This window comes from Myripristis murdjan, chromosome 11 (genome assembly GCF_902150065.1).
Source record: "Myripristis murdjan chromosome 11, fMyrMur1.1, whole genome shotgun sequence".
In the NCBI taxonomy this organism is placed as follows: Eukaryota; Metazoa; Chordata; class Actinopteri; order Holocentriformes; family Holocentridae; genus Myripristis; species Myripristis murdjan.
In genome coordinates this window covers 12,726,059-12,747,355 of record NC_043990.1, presented here as the reverse complement: position 1 = coordinate 12,747,355, position 21,297 = coordinate 12,726,059, and the positions used below count along the sequence as shown (strand labels likewise).

Here is a 21,297-nt window from a genome sequence, read left to right as displayed (position 1 = left end):
ATTTTCATTTGTGGGCATAGCCTTTGTTTTCCTTCTCTTTCTTTGTCCCTCTCTCTCTCTCTCTCACACTGTTGCCAGCAGTGCAGCACATGGTGCTCTGGCATTTTGGATCACACTTCTGGTCTGTCTCTGCTGCTTTTACGCAGTTTGTGGACAGTGGGATTTAAACTTTGGCCATTTTGCAGGCACACACACACACACACACACACACACACACACACACACACACACAAACACTACTTAAAACAAAATGCACCAACAAAATGACTTCTTACTGTCTCTCTTATTTCCTTTATCCTGTTACTCTCTCTCTCCCCCTCTCTCTCTCTCTCTCTTTTTACTCTCTACCCCCTCCGACCCCACCTCCACCCCCACAAACACATCAATAGACCATTAGGAGTGTGTTGCTTTCATTACTTCCAGCTTGGCCCTGAGACGGTCTTCAGAGTGGAGTAGAGCAGCACCGAGCTGGCCAGGATTGCAGTATATATAGACAGAAGCCTGGTAATTGCCAGCTCTCTGTTCTTTCCCTATCCTGTGCGTCAGGTGGAAAGTATGAATCTGCGGCGTCTGGGGACCACCCCTGCCGCGCTGCACCGCATCTCGCTGGAACTGTCCGCCCCCCCCGTCGGGCAGTAGTAATAGGGGGAAAACACAGAGCTTAACGGCCTCACAGAGTCCGGCCGCTGCCACCGTAACAACACACGGCGCCGTGGGAATAAAACGTCCGCACTAGCAGGAGAGAGGCGAACCCATCCTGGAAATCTCACTTTTCACGTCTTGCTTGCTGCACAAACACAATTGCTCTTGCTGCGCTGAGGCTTACTTCTCAGAGACGACCCGTTGTGCCGTTAAAGGAATACCCCTTTTTACTTTTGGGCAAAATACTCCTTGTCCAACTTACCCAGACTGAGGCGACATGTTCAATACCATTTTCGTCTCTGTAAATCCAGTGGTTCGGTTCACATGGGTAGCAATTTGTGTTAGCTTAGCATAAACACTTGAAGTCTGTGGGAGTCATTAGCCTGGCTCCGTCAAAGTGAAAAAATAAACCTTACAGCAACTCTGAAGCGGTCTCATTACATATCTTGGATTTTTTTTTTTTAAACGAGTTTTATTTAAGGAGATTTTAGATGGTGAAAATGCATTCACTGAAATCGCTGAACACATTTATCCTTCCGTCTATCGCAGTGATCCGCACACCGCTGAAGGTATAGGAAGATCAGACGCAAATTAACTTCTCCTAAAACAACTTCATTTATTTATTTATTTTCTCAGAACATGTAGTTCATTTACACATGATACATTGTGTAAATAAAATAGCTTCAAAGTCGGTGTGATGTTTATTTTTTTCACTTTGATGGAGCTAGGCTAATGACTCTTTTTTACATTACTCGCATTAATGTGCTGTTAGCAGCTGCAGGATAGATCCCGGATGACATTTATTGATCTGAAAAGGCATTTTCTTGCCACACGCTTGGCAGCATGGGACTTGAATATGGTATGGGCTTGATGTACATTCACGAGTGTTAGCATATCATCCTCTGTAAGTGGTTGGTGGCCTTGCAATTACTTAAAAAAAAACAACAACCTGTACTTTAAAAAGCATTGTAGCCTGCAGAGCTAATAAACAAAGACTTATTTTCCCTATTTGTGTTAAGTGAATTGCGCTGCGTGTGCCTCCCGGTGTAATTCAGTGGCGGATTATATGGCGTTTTGAATGGGATGCCTTTAGTAGCCTCGAGTATTTGCAGAGGTGGTGACTTATTGGCCTCTTTGCTGCAGCAGTTTCCAGATAGCAGTGATCTAGTTATGATAATACTACCACCAAGTTTTCCCATTCACGGAGCCCTGTTCTGATCCTCCTACACCTACACACACACTCACACACACACAAACACACACACACACACCACATTTATGAATTACCTTGAGCAAGTCATATCTCTCTTTTAGCCCTAGACGTAATCTCGCCGCGGATGCATCCAGATCAATTTTTCAGGATGTCTTATTTGTGGAACGAGCAGCAGGCTGGGCTCAGCGGGGGTGGTGGGGGTGGAGCGGGAGGAGCAGTCAGGGTGTATCCAATTTCAGGCTGCAAAGCAAATGGCCTTCTAGATCAAGGATTATACAGCAGATTTCTAAGTCGAGCTGATATTGATTCGCTGCGCCCCTGGTGAACCCCAGGCCGCTCCATCTCCATGTAAGCATTTAAACACCGCTGCCTTGTAATGGCCCACCTCGTCACTATCACCCTCTGATCTAAGGCAGCATTAATTCACCCTAATAAATATGTCCTGCCATAGAATTGTTTTGTTTTTCTAGATAGGTCTGCGGATATGCCAGGGACAAATAATACAGTGAAAAGTGTGTGTACGCCTGTTTTGTTCGAGAAAAGGTCATTAGTTACAGTGATTTTAGCTGGGCCTGTGCTACATGATAAAAGATCAGAATACCAATTTAATAGTGCAGTATAAAAGTGCAGTATAATACTGTTACTGGCTTTTGTCACAGAGTCACATTGACGGCCTATGGTGTTTCCAGAATATATGTGAACCAAAATAGCACAATAGTACAAGACATGAATAGGTTTATCCACTGCATTGATGCATTGGCTATACATTTTGCCTATTCAGTCGCAGTGATCTGGTAAAAGAAATAAACAGAAGAAATTGCTCTAATTTTGGCACAAGTCAGTATGAAATGCTTTCATCTGATTCATGCATGATTTGTGAAAAAAAAAAAAAAATACTTGTATACTTGTGGTAATTTAATAAAATACTATGAATGGCAACTTTTTTTTAAAATATATTTTGTGTTTGTTTTGTTTTGTTTATTTGTTTGTTTTTTACAGTTCAGAAGAAAAACAATAGTCTTATTTTATCACATTTATTTAATGGATTTAAAATTTCAGCTAAAAGTGCTGAATCAAATCTTGATTTCCAAACAGTGTCACCTTTGCAGGGAAAAGTGAAATAATTGACTGAGGGACACTTAATCACAACAGTCAAGAGTATTCATTAGTGTTGGTGACAGTTGTCATGACATGGTGATGGATTGCGTTTCTATGGGGATTTTCTAATCTACCAATCATTCAGAGCGCTCTCCAATGTACGCCTCTCATTCACCCATGCACACACACACACGTTCACACACTGATGTCAAGGTGCCAGGCTGCCCATCAGGAGCGGTTAGGGGTTCAGTGTCTTGCTCAAGGACACGTCGTCATGCTCTCTGGAGGAGCCGGGGATCAAACCAGGAACCTGATTTCCAGGCGGCAGCTCTACCCCCTGAGCCACGCCACCGCGATAATGACAGTGTTGTGTCAGTCTTGTGAACACCCCTTCAAATAAAGTCTTCCAGTTGGTGTTGTTAAATCGATTTACCAAGTCGTGATTCAGGAAAGCGAACCTTTGTTACATTTATACCTTTATATTTTTCCAGTCAGAGTTCAAAGTGCGGATGAGGCATGGATTTCCATTGTTTTACAGTCATCTCACTGTTTTCACGGTGGCCACTTTTATAATTGCCAACTATTTGTATTTTTTTTGTCCTCCCGGCGGTTGTCACGTTAGCACGTTCGCCGTGTTGGAGCTCCTCCACACTACAGCTGGTGCTGATGAGTATCTGGCCACCCAGATGCAGAATTTTTCCATAGATGCTTTATGTCTGAAAATCAGTTCCTCTACAGTTCTGTGAGGCAGAGGCATTAATCACAAGAATTTTCATCAGTTCTAATGCGTTTTGATGTGCTGTCTCAAACTGAGCAGCACTCGTGGAACCCCTCTGTGACTTTACCAACTCCATCTCCTTCCCCGCTCTTAGGCACAGAATTAAAAAGTTTGTTGTCCTGCCATTCAGCCATCTGTTCCGCAACTTTCTATTGTTGTCTTCCTCTCTTTCACACCCTCCTCTGTTTACACAGTTTTTCTCTCTTTCACACAGACACGCACACACAGTGAATCAACAAAAAAATGCATAGCCACATATTTGAAGTTTGGTAATTGCTTAGGAAAAGAATATTACTTCATAGCCCAATCATTCAACGAAGACCCCCCCTCCCCCACCCAAAACAAGGAAGAGAAAGACAGGCAAGGGGGGGATTAGGATGGGTATTGGGATCTGGTTAACTCGTCAAATAGGCTCATTATGGGGTAAAATCAACACTGGGGAGTGTTAGATGTGTGGCAGTGAGGAGCGAGTGTGGCCAAATCCCCCTAGCTCGCACAGCCATTACAAACAAGAGTGGATTAGCCAGCAGACCCCTGCTGGGCCACTGAATGGATGAGAGTAGGAGAGAAGAGGGAGGCCGCTCCTCTCCAGTATTATCTAAATAACAGGCCGGGGAATTCAATAAACGCTGGCCTCATCAGACCTCATCAGCCCCCCCCTTCCCAATTAAGCTGCACATCATGGCGACTGGCGGGCTGGTTGCCGCTGGTGACAGACGAAAGTCGCCACGACGACTCGCCTGCTTCCGCAACAGTGCTGTGCTGGCCTCACATTCCCAGCATTGTTTAAGTTGATGGGTAGGCGAGTGTGTGTGTATGTCTGTGCATGTGTGTGTGTGTGTATGTGTGTGTGTGTGTGCCAGGTGGGGTGAATGGGTTGTCGCGATGGGGAGTTGCAGATGGAGCATAGTTTGCAAATCAAGCACTGATGGGCATCCTTATGGGTTTTTGTTTGGTCTTTTTTTATCTGTCACACACATGCTAAGAGGGAATGGAAACCACACACACACACACACACACACACACAAATGCACACATGCACACACAGTTTTTAGCCCTCAAGTCCACTTCCATTCCTCCCACTGCCCTTGATGTTGTAGCGATCTGTCCCAATAGCTGGCATCTGCTCCAGGTAAGAAGGAGCTCCCTTCAGTTTGCTACTTGTTGTGAACCCTAGTGATATCGACGTTGTGTGTCAATATCTCACCCCCTCCCCCAGTTACCTCCCTGTGTTTTCCCAAGGGTCAGGGCATGCGGAGAAAAAAAGCTGCTCTCCCACATCGATTGGGGCCCATTAACGCAGGATGAGAAAAACAAAGCCTTTCATCACGACTGAGATGTTTAGGCAAGGACTTACTCAAAGTTTTTCTCCACAGGTCAGCCTTTCTCTCCAGTTACGGCTCCCATGTTCGCTCTCTCTGGGGGGTAAGAGAGTGCGTAGCCAGCTAGTACAAATAATGCTGAAGAATTGCTGTTTCTTTTTTCCAAGAGAAGAGTGTGCCATTGAGGTTTTTTTTTTCTTTTTGTCATGGAGACAGTGGGAAGGCCAAAAGGGAAGCAGCAGAGCAACAACAGAGGAAGGAAGGCTCTGATGGGGTCGGATCAAGGCATGGGAGGGTTTATTTAGTTTCAGAGGCATGGGTCTTAACCGCCAGATAAAACCTCTCTAACGATTATTTTCACGGCATTCCTGCTTTATTGTACAGTTTACAGTCTAGAGAGAAGCGGAAGATGAGAGAGAACAACGGCACATAATGCTTGTGAATCAGATTCAAGCATGTAATAATGATAATAATGATAAAGTTTGTTTATATAGCCCGTTTCATACATGAAATGCAGAAAGACAAATAAAACAGTTATTAGCAAATACACTAAAAGTGCTTTAAATTCGGTCTATGGTAGTGCATAAAATCTAAAACACTTAAAATCAGTTACTTACAGTGTTTAAGAGATAATGCAAAGTAATTACTTAAAAGAAATAAAAGAAATAATGTGCACATATGCAACTAATATGTACTAATACAATTGAGTATTTTAGTACCACACATTGTGTGCTGAAGCTCAGTTTAAATACAGTGCATGTATTCAGCATGTAAAGACAAGATGCCACCTGTAGGGTCAGCAGCAAACTCATATCTCCCGTCATTGTGTTGCTTTAGAAAATTAAAAGGAAACAAGAACTTTTTTTTTTTTTTTTTTTGGTTTCTACATATTTTCTTAGTTTGTTTTAGTAACTTTTTAGGAAGAAAAAGAAGGCAAATATGTCTAAAACATACAGCAGCTGGGCAGAAAAAGAAACCATGATAAATGAGAGGCAGGGAGTGTGTTGATGCGAGTGACAGATAACATTCATATGTGAGGGAGTGGCAGGAAAATAGTAATATGGACCTTCCTGTGTGTGCATGTCTGTGAGCGAGCGTGTGCGCGTGTAGGCACATGCACACATATGTGCGCTCTCTTGAAAGCGAAAGAGCAAAGAGACCTGCACCTGCTGCTGCTGCTATCAACTAGTGGAAAGCTCCTTTCAGCACAGCCTTAATTACAGTCTGTGCCTGGTTCAGACAAGCTGGTCTCCACACAGCCAACCAAGGCCTGTCACACACACAGCCTGCTGCCTCTGCCACAGAGTCAGCTGATTCCTAATCAGCCACAGTGCGACTCATCATCGATCCCCAATCAGTAAACAGTAAAGGGGGGGGCACTACAGAACCCCCTCCCAGACATCCTCCATCCCTTCCCTCTTATTAGTCGGGTGCCCTGCTTTCATCGATCATAAATCAACGTCACTGGCTACATTGATCGTCAATCACCCCCAGTGACATTATCGATCGGCTGGTCCCACGGCTATGGGTCTGCCCTCGGCCCTCGGCCCACATCCCGGCTGTGGCAGTATCGATCCCCCCCTCAGATACAGTATTGAGGGCTCTCTATTGATAATTCATTTATTGTGCTGTAATTTCATTTTCTCTCCTGTCTATACTGTTGTTACTGGAAGCCCCTACGGTAGAAACCTAGTTAACGGACACACAGCCTTTTGTATGCTGGCCTCGGTGAGCAACACACTACTCTTGATGTGGATGCAGCTTTCCTTTGTATGCAGCTTGAAGCTCATACACCGCCTCTGTTCAAACTTCATCATCAATTTGCAGGCAGCAGCGGTGCCTTAAAGGTTAGATAAGCATGCTTGTGACTGGAAAGTCACATGTTTGAATCTCTGAACCAGCTGGGAAATTCGGTTTGGGCAAAATGAATCAATAACACTCCTCCCTCCCTTAACAGCAACCGTCAAGGTGCCATTTAGCAAAGCACCGATGATACAGTTCTTCTTAGACGATTGTTGCTGCACTGTGTCCTCAGTATGAATTTGTGCAACCTTAATGGATGTCAAATAGACCAGTGCTGAAAAAGATCATGCATGCTCAGCAAAACTATACATTAAAAATCTATTTGCAGTAATTTTATAAAGTACTTTTATAAAGCTGAGTAAGAAGCAAAAAATATGCAAGAAATATTCAGAAAGACCTCAGGTTTGAATACATAATGATGTGAACGGTCTTCACACCACACTAAACCAGGCCTATTATAGAACATATAATGTGTCTAGTAAGCTATGCTTACACAGCTAGAAATTGATCTTTTCTACTTTGGGGAGTGTAGTATATACTTGGGATTACTTGCTGTAGGTCTAGCGGATGAGCTGAGTTGTCCTGTTGCATTACAAAGCACCCATCTGTATGATTCATCTCTATAGATGGGAGGTTTCACGGGTCACTGGAGGCGTTGGCACTGTTATAATACTCTGCTAACAGGGACAGAGCTAGCTTCGCTGCCTGCCCACACAGACAGAGGCAACACAAGTCAACCCACAGGCAAAGTACAGCAACAGCTGCTCCAAAGACCGTCTACCACAGCCGAAACTGTTTGCCATGAAAACAAAACTCCACAGGCATCCAGCCAGGCCAGAACCAGACTAGTCTGGTTTTACACCACTGGGCCAGAAGAACCAATGAAGGCCTACTTATTATTCATGTATTCATTTCTTAGGCCGGGTTCAGATTTAATGCATTATATGTGTCACTGTCTGATGGAAATTTGCTCTTTTCAGAGTTAATTTCATGAGGGAATCTGTTGTCACCGCAACACTCTGTTGCTAATACATTGTAAAGCATGGGGCTGCATGCACTGAATTTGTTTTACTTATGTGATGATGATGCATGCATGAACCAAAACAAATAATCTTTTGCACTGTTGTTTGCCAGATCTCCACAGAGTTTGCATTCACCAGTCAGTCAAAGTTACATGAAAAATTCATGTTTTACTACTACCATCCATAACACCATCTTACCTACTTCAGCTCAGTATGTCCGACAACAAAGATTCTTGTGTAGAAATCGGCGTATTTTGTACTGCATATTACAGCAACGGCAATTCATGTGGATTAACTGTGATCTGATCTGAGCCTTAGATTCTCACATGCAGTAGAAGTGCACACATCAATTTGTGAACACAATGTGAACATAAATTAGAGACAGTCATCACTGCTGAAAACAACCTCAGTGGTCTGTTAGCAACTCTGTAACTGTCACAGTTTGTAAAAAAAAAAAAAAAAAAAAAAAATCATAATAATAATAAGAAGAATTTGTTTTATCTCCGATCCAATCACAACTGTGTGTTTTCTTTATAATTTAATAATGTAGAACAATAGAATTCCATACTTGTCTCAAGCTATAACGCAGGATTTCTAAAATGTATTCATAAATACTGATGCACATTGATTTACATTGCCTGTTACATACTGTGGTGTTTTCTTAGCTGGGCCGTCATTTCAAATAGTCTCTGCAAATAGTGCATTTCATCTTGTGCCATACTCTTAACATTTTGAAATAGCCACAGCCCAGCCAGTGGTAATTCCCACCCTGACCCTGCTGGGTTGAGTGGCTGCTGATACCCAGGCCTGCTGCAGCACCAGAGATGTTGGCAGTGCAGAGCAGGGCTTGTGTGGCCTTCGAATCATTAGAAACATCTGCCACAGCCACTTTTAAATCGCGGCCGAGTGGAGGAACCAGCGACACTCAACTCTGCCTTTTTGAAATAAATGCGGTAAGGGCTGTCTGCTTGTATAAATGTTATTGAAATGCATATGGCTGGGGGTTCGAGAGCAGTCCATTAGAGCTGGCACAACAACACAGAGACGCGTACGCCTGCTCACACTCACTCACACACCTCTGTTGTGCTTATTTGTTTGTGTTTATTTGCCATGGCAATCTCAATGTCGGGAATGGCGGGTGGAATTAGCTGATTAAGCTAATTTGAAGTTCCTCTCCTTTAACTGTTTTCCTGGTAACTCAGAACTTGTCCCGGAGGAGTCGGCTAGCAGCCCCAAACCCCGCTGCCTGTGTGGCGCTGCACTTTCAGCTCGCACTTTCACTTTTAACTGCAGACCAACTCACAATTAGTACTTGAAAGCCCGTGGGCACCGATTCCTCATGCTCTCTCACATTTTTATCCGCCAAAATTAATTACAGCTCTGGTTTATGTAGAATGAGAGGAATATTGCTCAGCACATCTTTGATAACGGATTTATTTGCATTTGTCAAAATTAAATGCCTTTTTGCCACTGTTCGAGGTGCACTGCCCAGTGCCTGTCATTAGCACATTTTACATGACTTGAACATGTGCATATTCATGATCTTAAGCCTTCTGCACACACATACATATGTACATTGTTGTTGTTTTTTTTTTGCAAGTATCCCCTTACCCATGAGATGGTCTCGATCAATTCAGGTTGTCTTCTGCATTATAGACTGACTGTGTTACAGGCAGACAAGGAGCTCATCTCATCCATCAGCTTTGTTTATTTGTCTGAGTCTGGTCTGGGATCTGTCTATCTGCTCAGCGGTGCATGAAGAGACCGACAGCGAGGGAGGGAGATAGATAGATAGATGGACAAATGATAGATAGATAGATAGATAGATAGATAGATAGATAGATAGATAGATGAGAAAATGAAATGGGGAGTGAGGCAGAGAGATGGGAGATACACCGACAGAGAGAGATAGGAGGGAGGGAGACTCTCGGAGAGAGAGTGAGAGATGGATTAGCATGGCAGAGACTCCCTACATAACATTACTCTTGTTAAGTGTGCAATAGCTCATCGATCAGGCCTCTACCACCCGCATCCAGGGCCCTTCCCTCCTCTTCCCTTCCCGTAATCCATAATATCATCTCAGGGCTGGACTGCGCGGCGTGCTGTAGGAGCCCTCTGTGGGAAGAGCTGGGTAAGGGCTGATCAATAGCCGTACTGTATGTATAGAACCATTCCGGCTCAGTGGATGCAGGGTGAGAGACGAGGCGGAGTTGACGTCCTCCTTAGACTCATCTCACTCCCCTCATCTATACATTATGGATCGGAGAGGGGAAACTGGACTGTGCCTGTCACTTGTTTGATCCGTGAATATCTCCCCTCTCTCTCTCTCTCACTTTCACGCACTCCCTGTGTCTTTCTCTCTCTATGTCACTGTATCTGTCTGTCCATCTCCCCACCTCTCCCTTTCTCTCACTCTCTCTCTCTCAACATCCGCTCCATTTATCGGGCCGTGTCATTGAGCCGTGCGTGCCGTCCCTGTCAGCGAAAAGGCTGGCAGACTGTCTTCATTTCCATGCTGAAGGACGCGAGGCCAGCATGGCAGTTGTGAGAGCTATCGACTGGGATCCATCAAAGCCCTCCCTGTAGAGAAGCTGCTCGCCTACTGCCGCCTGCCTCCCTGCTCAGCAGCCATTCTGAGCTTGTCCGTTTTGCCTCTGAAAATGGCGACATAAATGCAACGCTGCTGTAGTTCCATCGCCCATCTCTCATCTTCTGTCCTGTCCACCTGCATGCTGCCATGCCAGCTAAATTTAGTCATTTTTTCCCATCTTTGTGACTTTCGATCTCCCCATTCGTCTCCGTCTCTATTTCATCTGTTTTTACAGCCCTCTCCCTCACCCTCTCTCCTTCTTTTTCTTTCTTTCCCATAAGACACTGCCTCCTCTGTCTGGGCAGACAGGTCAAGCTGGCTGATGGGAATCAGACAGTTGTTGATCCAATTAGAGATCCCCTCCAGCAGGTTCTGACTACAGCCGAATTCCAATAAAACACCATCCTCTTTCTTCCTTTTTGCTGTTCTCTTAAAGCACGTCCTTGCAGTCTAATACAGCCGAGTGACTTTTCAGAGACACTTAACTCGAACTACATGAGAAGCTAGCTGAGAGAGCGCCTTAAACCAAAGTTGTTATTGAGAAGTGGAAAGCTGCCTTTCACAGAATCTTTTTCAGAGACATATTTTGGTACAAGTGGCTGAACAGTCCTCTCTATTTGGCCTCTTTGGGGCTTTGCACACTCTCAGAGCAAAGCGAGGCCAGCCCGGTTTGACTCCAAGCCCTCTGGCTCATGCTCTGCCTTGTGAGAGGCCTCTTTTGTAACTTGCCTGATGGTAAAAAGCTGGCTGATTCAGTGAGCAAAACCTTCCACCCAGCCCCTCTGCAGCTCAGGGGCATTCCATTGATTTCACGATTCAGGCCAAACAGATGTACAGTCCAATTCTGAGCAGCGGATGAATGTATGACGTGCTGACATTGATGTATTATAATACATGAACTGATTTGCATTCACGGAACAAGATGTTATAATGCTGGCCTCGCGAGACCGTCCAGAGCACGCAAGCTCCCTTTGTCTTCAGACACCAGAGAGAAAACAAGTGGTGAGATCCGGTGCTGTCTTTTCTGGCTGTTACTCTGCAGACAAAAGGCTGATTTCCCCCAGATGCTGGCCCATAGGGAGCAACAGCAACCGCATTGATTGCCTAAGCATGCGAGCTTTACCAGCTACACTAATAAGTGGAACTTGTGACAAGCTTCAGCTGAATTACTATTGTAATTGCACAGTCTGATATAGAAGTACATCTGACTGTACTTATTGGTTCATTTTATAGGGTGATAATGTGTGTATTGATGAGCAGAAAACCATGACTATCTCTTCAAAGCCAAGCTCATGCTCTGGAGTCTGATTGAGCCGGGGCTGCGATCAAGTGAGGCCATTACCAGACGCTCTCCAGAAACTGTTTCCACCATTCCTTCTCTTGCTTATGTGTGTGTGTTATGTTTGCATGTGTCTATATGTGTGTGTTCATTTATATACGAAGCCCTTCATCCTGAACATATCTCAAAGGACTTTACAAAAAATGAACCTACCTAGAATTAACTACCCACTGAGTACTAGACACATTTAAACGTTTAAGCACCTGTGTTTCAGCTCTCATATAGCCCAGGTTCCTGTTGGCTATGACTTTGCAAAACATAAATTATTACATATTTAAGTGATGCATAAACAGATGTTAATATCAAGCATATGCGGGTGCCCGGATGGCTCAGCTGCCTCATGTCAGGACTGAGTCCGTGCCGTGTTGGCCTGGGTTTGAATCCGGCCCGTCCTCTCCCTGTCCCCTTCCTTTCCTGTCTCTCTGCTGTTGCTATCAAGTAAAACAGAAATGCCAAAAAAATCTATTAAAAAAAATGTTTATTTATATATATTAAGCATATGCACCAAAAGTTTTCCCAGTTTGGGATCAATAAAGTAAATCTATCTATTCATATGTACATGATAATGCTTCATTTTTTTGTCATATGCGAATATCAGAAAATGTAGTCAACGCTTTGTATCTCAGTTTCAACCAAAATGTTGATATTATAAACATCTGACCAATGTAAAATCGTTGAGTGTAGTCAAAGAGTGTGTGCGCGTGCACATATAAATATGTATCTGTATGTGTTTGTATCCACATGCCTAGGTGCACGTGTTTATGTGAGTGTGTGGTCACACCTCGCTGACATGTTTGCCCGTTGCCACAGAAACCCACATAAAAAACAATTAAGAGTTCCCATGGAGCACCTTGTTAGCGGCCGTCGTTGACCTCGGACCAGATGTACTTTATGTCTTTTTTCCCATGATTTCGGATCATTAAAGGGCAGCAAATGGGTGCATGAGTGAGTTTTTTTTTTTTTTAATAAGCAGCCCTCTACAACACTCTGTGACTGGAGCCAGGGTGAAATTTGTTGTTCTTGGAGCCTGTGACCTAAGGACACAACATCAGCAAGCTAGTATGTACAGCCAGTGGCCTAGTTTATTCTGGGCTGCACCAATGGTGATGGTGGGTGGTGAGAGGTTCTACAAAAGCTCTTAGGCTGGCTGCAGCTTGTGTGTTGAGTGTGTGTGTGTGGGTGTGTGTATGTGTGTGTATGCTAGGGTTATAGCAGAAAGAGTTTCAGGGCAGGAGGAGGGTGTGCGTGTGCACATTTCGGGGCTACAGAGGGGTGAGTGTGTTCGCAGGGTGGGTGGGGCGGCGCAAGGCTGTTGATTTTGGGCTGGAGTCTTAAACAAATTGGCTAGTGCGCTGTGGGAACTGGAGATGTAGTCACGGGGGGAACGTCAACATACCCTATGTCAGATTCTCTAAATTTCTGCGATAGCTAATTATCTCCCAGAGAGCCAGAGGAGAAGTTTGGAAAAGCTTTTGTTGTTTTTCTCCTGCAACGTTTCTCTCTTCTCTTCTCTTCTCTCTTCCCTCAATACAATCTCTTGGGCGGGCTCTGAAAAGTTTGGTCCCTCAGCAGGCCCTGAAGCCACACACACACACACACACACACACACACGCACACTATTTTTTTCTTCTCGGAGAAGTTTGTTTGGTCCCCTAGTAGCCATCCACCACCGTACAAACATGCACACACACCTCGTTTGCTCGCTCCATAGCACCCTGCTCATTTGCATCTCAGACACCTTCTGTAACTACCGAGTGATTCTCTGCGAACGGGGAGGCAGATACAGTAGCGACACGTCAAAGAAAGAGATTGGTATGGATAAACAAATCATCATGTTCGCTTATTAGTGCATGCAGCATTTCACTCAGCTGGAAAACTCCCTTGTCATATGTTCACTTGACTTCAGGCTGACATATTATATAGCTGTCACTGCCTTGTCAATGTCACTAGCAGTTCTTTCCCCTCCTGTCATGTGATCGCAGTCTACCCTGCCTTATTGTCGAGGCCCACGCACCCCCTAACATCTGGGAGGAGAGATTAAAGCATCAGCCGTTCTCTCTGTGGGTGTCATGTGTGGCGTGGTGAGATGAAAGCTCTCGTTGATCGCCTCCCGCAGACAGCCTCGGCACTGGTCTTTATCGTCACGGAGCGGCCGTGTCACAAGCCGCCGGACCTGTAATGCGAATGCGATGACAGGACAGACGTCAGGTTCTTTCTGAGAGCAGCAGGTGCAGGGGAGCGGCGGCTCAGTGTTTGGACAAGCCGGCTGGCTCAGCGTGCAGCACCGCCGCTGAACTGTAAAAAGATGTGACGTTTGATCCCCGAGTAGTTTTCGCCTCGGTCGCTCCCTTCCACTCCCTCTTTCATTTTCCTCCCCTTTCCCCCTTTGTTTCTTGTTTATCTTAGCTTCTCTCTTTATCTTTCTCTCTCTCTCCGTGCTCCTGTATCTCTTTCAGTTTATCCCAGCCAACCCTCTCCCTTCCCTCCCTCTCATCTCCACAGTCCACTTCCAGCGAGAGATTCCAATCTCGCTGACGCAGACGAAAAAGGGGACGGACACTGTAAGACCCCCAGATCCCCGGCCAAGAGAGCCACCCGTTTCTCACGAGAAACGCTCACTAAGGCCTTTTTTTTTTCTTCTTTTCTCTTTTTTTTCTTCCCCACTCTTCTTTCAATGAGTCTGTCTTTCTTCAAACATTTTTTTCTCTCTCTCTCTTGATCTCTTCTACCTGTGTGTGTGTGTGTTTGTGTGTGTGCGAGTGTTTTTTTTCTTCTTTGGTGCTCACCTGCAGCCGGAGTGTGAGAATGTGCCCTTTTCAGAAGTTATCTTTAGAGCAGTGTAGGTCATTACAACACTTTCGCTAACCTTTTATTGGCAATTACGCATACAAATAGGTGTTGATACTCAGATTAGGTCGCACTACAGAGGGCTTTTATTTTTTATTTTGCTTAATATCAAGGCTGTTTCATGTCATTTTTTCGTGCTGGTGAGAGGTTGGCGATAGACACTCGCCAGCTTGGAGGGGTGTGTGTTTGTGTCAGGCCTGGTGGTATATTGTTCATACCGCATGAGATATGCCTGTACTGCCCCTAGTGGTCACCCTGAGAGCAGTGCGCCCAAAATGCACAGCAGCTTTTCCCAAAACAACAAAACTCAGTGAGACATTTGCGCTGATGGTTTCAGAGTGGAAAAAGGCATAAAACCCTAAAGTCAAAGGGAAAATGGCTGTTAAAGTAAAGTACAGAGGGATTACGCTTTGGGAATAAGAACGCCTTCTAGAAATGAGCTTTGGCTGGCAGAGCGGCCCCGCATTACCATCTCAGAGCTATTTACGAGAACGATTACTCTGATTATTATTTCAACAATACCCTGCAATGCTCTTTCATGAGCTGCCAGCATGGGCTGTGGTAGGAAGGGCCTGCCAACACACCGACAGTCTGGGAATTTCTCAAGGAACTCCATGGGAGGGAGAGGGAGGAAGGGGGAGGGAGGGAAGGCGAGATGCGGCGGCAGGAGAAGAGAGAGGCAGCACACTTCAAAAGGGCTCGTGTCCTTCTGAAGGGTCATTGGTTGCGGTCCTCTTAACGTGTTTTTGTCCTCTCTCGCTTGCTCTCTCCCTCTGCAGCCCCCACGGAGCCTTTGCTGTGCAAATTTGCCGACGGAGGGCAAAAGAAACGCCAGAGCCAGAGCAAGTACCCCCAGAACGGGAGACCGTGGCACAGAGAAGGCGAGGTAAGATGCAACACCCAAGCAGACGCCAGCCTCGCTCACGCCCTAGAGGCAGTTGGCTGAATTTATTCACCACATAAAGAGTTTCGGTCCAAAGCAAAATGCCCATGACTTTTGAAAAATGGAGAACACCCACTGAAACAAAGAAGGCCACCTTTTGAGGATAGTGGTGTACTAAATCATAGTCATAACACCAATTTTGGAGGAAGGAAAACATTAACACTATTTAAAACCTTGGATTAGCAACTTGTGTTTTTGTTGCCGTATTGTTGCTGTCTTATTTTTGTTACTCCATCACTAACCAGCCAAAAATGACTCCACTGACATCACTGGGATTTTTTTTTTTTTTTTTTTAGCACAGCTACATTGTGATTTTTGATGTTTAAAAACCATCAAAAATCCACAGCAGAAATGGTAGCTGTCAGATTTCAGTGTCCACGCCTAAAAATAAAAGACAATGAGCTTTCTTTTTTATTGACTCAGCTATTTGCAGCGATGTTAAACATACAGTTAGTTAAATGATTATATGCTGCGCTGTGGGCTAAGAAAAATCTATATGGGTTCATGAAGCCCTTTCAGAACCAATTACATGAACTCAGAAATTATTTCAAGCAAGCAAACAAAAGACTAGCAAAAGGTTATGTATACATTTTTGGAAATTCGCCTAATATATACCCTGGTCTCTCTGCAATAACATTTAAAATGGTGTGTTCTTTTGGGTGTCCAACACATATTCATCAGCTATTAGTAACCAGGGAAACCAGACATGGCAAAAACAAAGGCCAGAAACAGGCAGTAAACTGTGGTAAACTCAGCTGTTTCCACTGGAGTAAGGTGACATTCAAAGCAAGGCCTTTGCCTCTGACGTAATGGCATTTCTAATAGCGTCCCCCTCCTGCTCCCAAGGCCTCTTTAGAAGTGGGCTACAGCTGGGTTTATGTAAACCATCACAGCCTGTCATTTTTATTTACTCAATGGTATGGATCTGGTAAAAACAAAAAAAAAAACCCTCAGATATTGATCAAACCGCCCCCAAATGTATAGGCGCTGTCAGGTAAATTGCATCTCAAGGCAAACGCCTCGCTGAACATGTGTATTCCCGCCATTCATCAAAATGCTGGGAAACCTGAAACTGGATCCAGCGTCATGGTAACGTATTCATCAATAACATGTGAAGACACATGGACGCTTAGAGTCTGCTCATAGGCTACCTACCATACACACGGTGAAGGACAGATAGAGGAGTTTCGCGATATGGACTATGTAGAGTGAATGTAAGCGTGTACTCACAGACATGCACACACACACACACACACACACACATACACACACATAAACACACATATTCAGTGGGGCTGACAGTTGTGCTGAGACGGCAACGTAGGGGAGAGAGATGAAATGTTCGTCCTTCAGAAAACACATGCTCTGTGTGTCTGTGTGAGTGAGTGGTGGATGTGGTCTGTGTGTGCGTGTGTGTTTATGTGTTATGCGGTATGTGTGGTTGGGGGCTCGGGGGGGGCTAGTGGCAGGTGAGTGTGTGTTTGTGTGTGTGTGTCTGTCTATCACGTGCTCAGCAGCCCTAACACCTATAAGCCAGCGAAGCGTGTTTAACCTAAATCACATTGCTACATCCTCTCACAGCCCCACACATTGACAGGGTCAGCTCAGCTGACTTGAGGTAAGTTGAGACAAGTGTGTCTGTGTGCGCGTGTGTGTGTGTGCGCGTTTGTGTGTGTCTGTATTCCATCTGGAAGGGGGAAATAAAGATAAAAGAAAAGAAAAATCTACAATCCTCTTGTCTCTTTCAGTCCCTGTGTGTCTGTTTAACCTTTTACACACTGTCTGAGCTTAAAACATCTGGTATCCTTTAAAGAGTAGTAACACACACACACGAAGGCTAATACTGTCATTTGTGTTTTTGTCATGGTTTAAAGGTCCTTCATGGCCTCAGTGAGAGAAATCCCCCCCCCCACACACACACACACACTCCCGCCTCTCTTCACATTATCTTGTGTAAAAGCAGGAAGGCATGACTGAGAGGCCGAGGTTTAAGTGCTCCAGTTCAAGGATGTGTGAGTGTGTATGTGTGTGTGTGTGTGTGTGTGAAGCAGTATTCTCTGAACAAGTGTGTCCAAGTGGTATGTACATTCCTGTGTGTATTTGTATGTGTATGTGTGTGTGCGTGTTTATGCATGAGCTATTATTTTGCTCCTCCTATTTCCAGCGCTCTGTTTTTTGTTTCCCAGTGTAAACATGTGCAGGACAGGCGGCCTCTCACATTGCGTCACATCTCGCTTTTTTTAAATGCAGAGCGCTGCTGGCGTTTGTGTTTTCTGATGGCGTTCGGCCAGCAGCTTGCTTTTTTTGAGCGGTGTCTAAAGTTTAACTTTTGCCAAGACATCACGCTCGTTTGTGCCATTTTTAGAACAAGTGGCAAATCACAAAAGAGAGGGAGCACATTCAGACCTGTCGAAGAGGACGTTCTCGCTGGGAATGGAAAATGTCAAATAAAATGACAATAATATAAAAATTCAGCTTGAAGTGGATACACTTTTTTATTTGATATAAAGAAATGCAATCATTTGTGGTTGCAAACTGGACATGTGCATTTAATCACAGTTGCTCCTTGACCTCTGACGAGCTGGCTGAGGTGGACACATGAAGATATCAAGACATTCCTTTGACTCATATAATCAAAGAATGTAATACTAATATTAGATGGGAAACAGTATTAAGCAGCTGTTGATAGATTCTGTCAGTCTTTGGAAAACTAGGCACAACCATGCAGCTGGCAAACAAACTGGTTGCCCTTAGCAACGGTCAGATGATGATGATGATGGTGACACTGTGCGACTAAAGCCTGATGTCAGATTGAAATGCTTTGCTAGCCCTCACCTCCTCTGATATAACATTAGATTTGTGAAATAACCCTCAGTAGAATGATGGATTTTCTACGAACAGCAGAAAATCAATGCGCTGTGCTAACCAGCAAACACATAAAGTTACTACTGTTTGTTGAGCCTAGTGGAGGATAACAGGAGCAGCTGAAAAATCAGTCAAACAAGGGGAATAAGGCATCCTCTGATTGGCTCTCTCCACTCTTAATATTTGAAAGTCACTCAGGAGAGATCGGTCCATGGCCCTCTCTCTGCGCAGAAAGACTTCAGATTCTTGCGACACAATGTTTAACAAATCAAAATATTTGAATGAAAAATTATATATTTTTGTTGATCAGCCCTTTAAAATTAAATTTAACTTTAATTGGTAACACTTTTCAATGAGTACAACAATTAATGTTAGTTAACATTAGTTAATGGTTAATTAACTGTTAGTTAATGATTATTATGGCATTTACTAATGTTAATAATATCTCCAATAACCCTTAAATAACATATAAATTAATACCTTAGCATGAACAGCATTAGTACATGATTCTTAGACACATTAGTTAACGGTAAGTTAACTGTTACTTAATGTTTATTACGGCATTAACGAACGTTAATTGTTGTACTCTTATTGTAAAGTGTTACCCTTTAATTTAGGGTCAGGATTTATGTTAGACTTGTGGTGGCGAGGGTTAATCTCTGAGGGGTTAGGAAATGAATCGTGTCAGTAGAAGGCCCTCGCAAGTATAAGATATGACAGTGTGTGTGTGTGTGTGTGTGTGTCCACATGGTCATTGATCAGCTCTACAGGCAGGGCAGGGGAGATGGGAGATAGGCATCACATGTTAGCCTGTTTATCAGTTGAGAGGCGATTCCTCACCGCCGCCCCCCGTGGCAGGCAGATGAAGGGGAGCAGCGGCCCTCGCCATTTATTACTCTCTCACTTTGTCCATGTCTCTCTCTCTCTCTTTCTCTCTCTCCCTCTCTTTCTCTCTCTTTCTATCTCCTTGCCGCTCTCCTTTTCTCTCTCTCACTCCTTGTGTTTGAAGTCAGCCCAGATCCCAGAGCAACATATGGAGAAAGAGAGAGAGAGTGAGTCATTGAGAGAGAGAGAGAGAGAGAGAAAGAAAGAAAGAGAGAGAGAGGGATGTAGAGAAAGAGAGGAGCACATTGCATGATCAGTCAGAAGTTACAAGGGGTTGAGTGCTGCAGGGTGGTTGGTGGTGAGGATTGAGAAATATGTGACAGATTTTCTTGTAAACTACCCAGAGTGGGAGTCTTGAAAGTGTTCCCTCTTGCCGTCTCACGCTGACAAACATATCAGTCACTGCATTTTTTTTTTTTTTCATCCGCACACACACACCCACACACATGCACACACACATTCTTTAAAGCTCCATGGGTGCTTATTCTCTATCTCCAGCTCTCTTTCTCACTTCCTCGCTCTCTTTCACCAACACACACTCCTACACACAAAAACTTTCAAAGTCACACTTCTCAAGCACCTACTCTGGGGGAATGAGTGTAGATGAAAAAAACATCCGGCTCTCCACACTGTGTGAAAGCCTGACAGATGTCCGTGTGTGTGTGTGTGTGTGCATGAGTGTGTATTTGGCTGTGTGTGAGTTTGTCGGGACAGAGAAAAAGAAAGAGAATGTGTGTGTTGGGAGAAATACAAGGAGGGAGCGGGTCAGTGTGTGTGTGTGCGTGTGTGTGAGGACAGAGAGGATGGCTTGACTTGATTTTCCTGCGCAAGAACAATACAGCACAGGTGTCCTTAAAGCTGCGTAATAGCCTGTCCTCATCCGACCCTCTTTGGTGGGATGTGTGTGTCACACACACGCACAGACACACACACACACACACACACACACACACACACACATAGCTTCACACATATTGTATGCAAATGCACACACACACACACCTACACATATACAAATGCATGCAAAATACTGACATTTTCCCCCGGAAATCTCTTTTTTCTGCCTGTTTTTCCTTTGCACATGATTTTTCTGTCTGATTTTCTCAGTTCAGTTCAATAAGGGCTTTATTGGCATGGCTAATGCACTTAACTTAAGTCAAGTTAAGTTTACCAGGGATTTATACTGATAAACAGAGAGTAAAATAATATACACATTTATAACCTGCCTAAAAAGTAGACAGAGGTATTAAAAAAAAATTGAATTGAATTAAAAATGAGTAGTAGTAGTAAAATTTGAGGTGTCAAATGAATCAAACTTAATCTCCACCGGCCCTGACGTTTTGGCAAGCTCTTATGAATTTGGCTTCCATTTTGGCATTTCCCATGGAAGTAATGTCAGGTGATGTCTGGGTTGTGATCTTGCCTTCAAATTCCCACCGTCGTTGATTAATCTTTGGGAAGAAACTCGATCTTAAAGGACTGTGTTTAGTGCAAGAGGTGATGAAGTGTGATTACTTTTCCATCTCTTTTAGCATGCACAGTGAACCTGGCCAGTCTTCCCCGGGGGGCCAGGCTTGTCTGCCGTGGCGTTTGTCAGTGGCCGGGCCGTATTCACAGATGCTGCACATTGTCAAGGCTTTCCTTAGCGCTGAGGTCGCAGAATTTCTCCGTCTCCCGGTCTCACACTCGAGAATAAAAAGATGCACCTGACTTGCTGTACACACACACACACACACACACACAAACACCCGGTCATGCACGTACAAGTTCTGTTTCTCTTTTCCTTTCTCCTGTTGCGGCAGAGCCAGAAGCTGACTCTATCGGTAATCAGTCACTGGCCGTGCGGGGTCCCTGGGTGGGAGATTCTCTTCTGCAGAATTCATCAGCACGCGGAAACCAAGGGCAGCACTTCGGGGACTTATCAGCCTCACCAGACAGCTGGCCATGTCT

At 44.5% G+C, this 21,297-nt stretch overlaps 1 protein-coding gene across 6 annotated transcripts in view; it reads left to right on the top strand.

Moving 5' to 3' along the window:
• The window catches only part of rbms3 (RNA binding motif, single stranded interacting protein), a 300,019-nt gene that overhangs the window by 235,440 nt on the left and 43,282 nt on the right, over positions 1-21,297 (top strand). For all 6 annotated transcript variants that reach the window (XM_030063193.1, XM_030063194.1, XM_030063192.1 and 3 more), the window contains one exon: positions 15,434-15,540. In XM_030063193.1, coding sequence (XP_029919053.1) covers positions 15,434-15,540 — 107 coding nt within the window. The remainder of the gene's footprint in view (positions 1-15,433; positions 15,541-21,297) is intronic.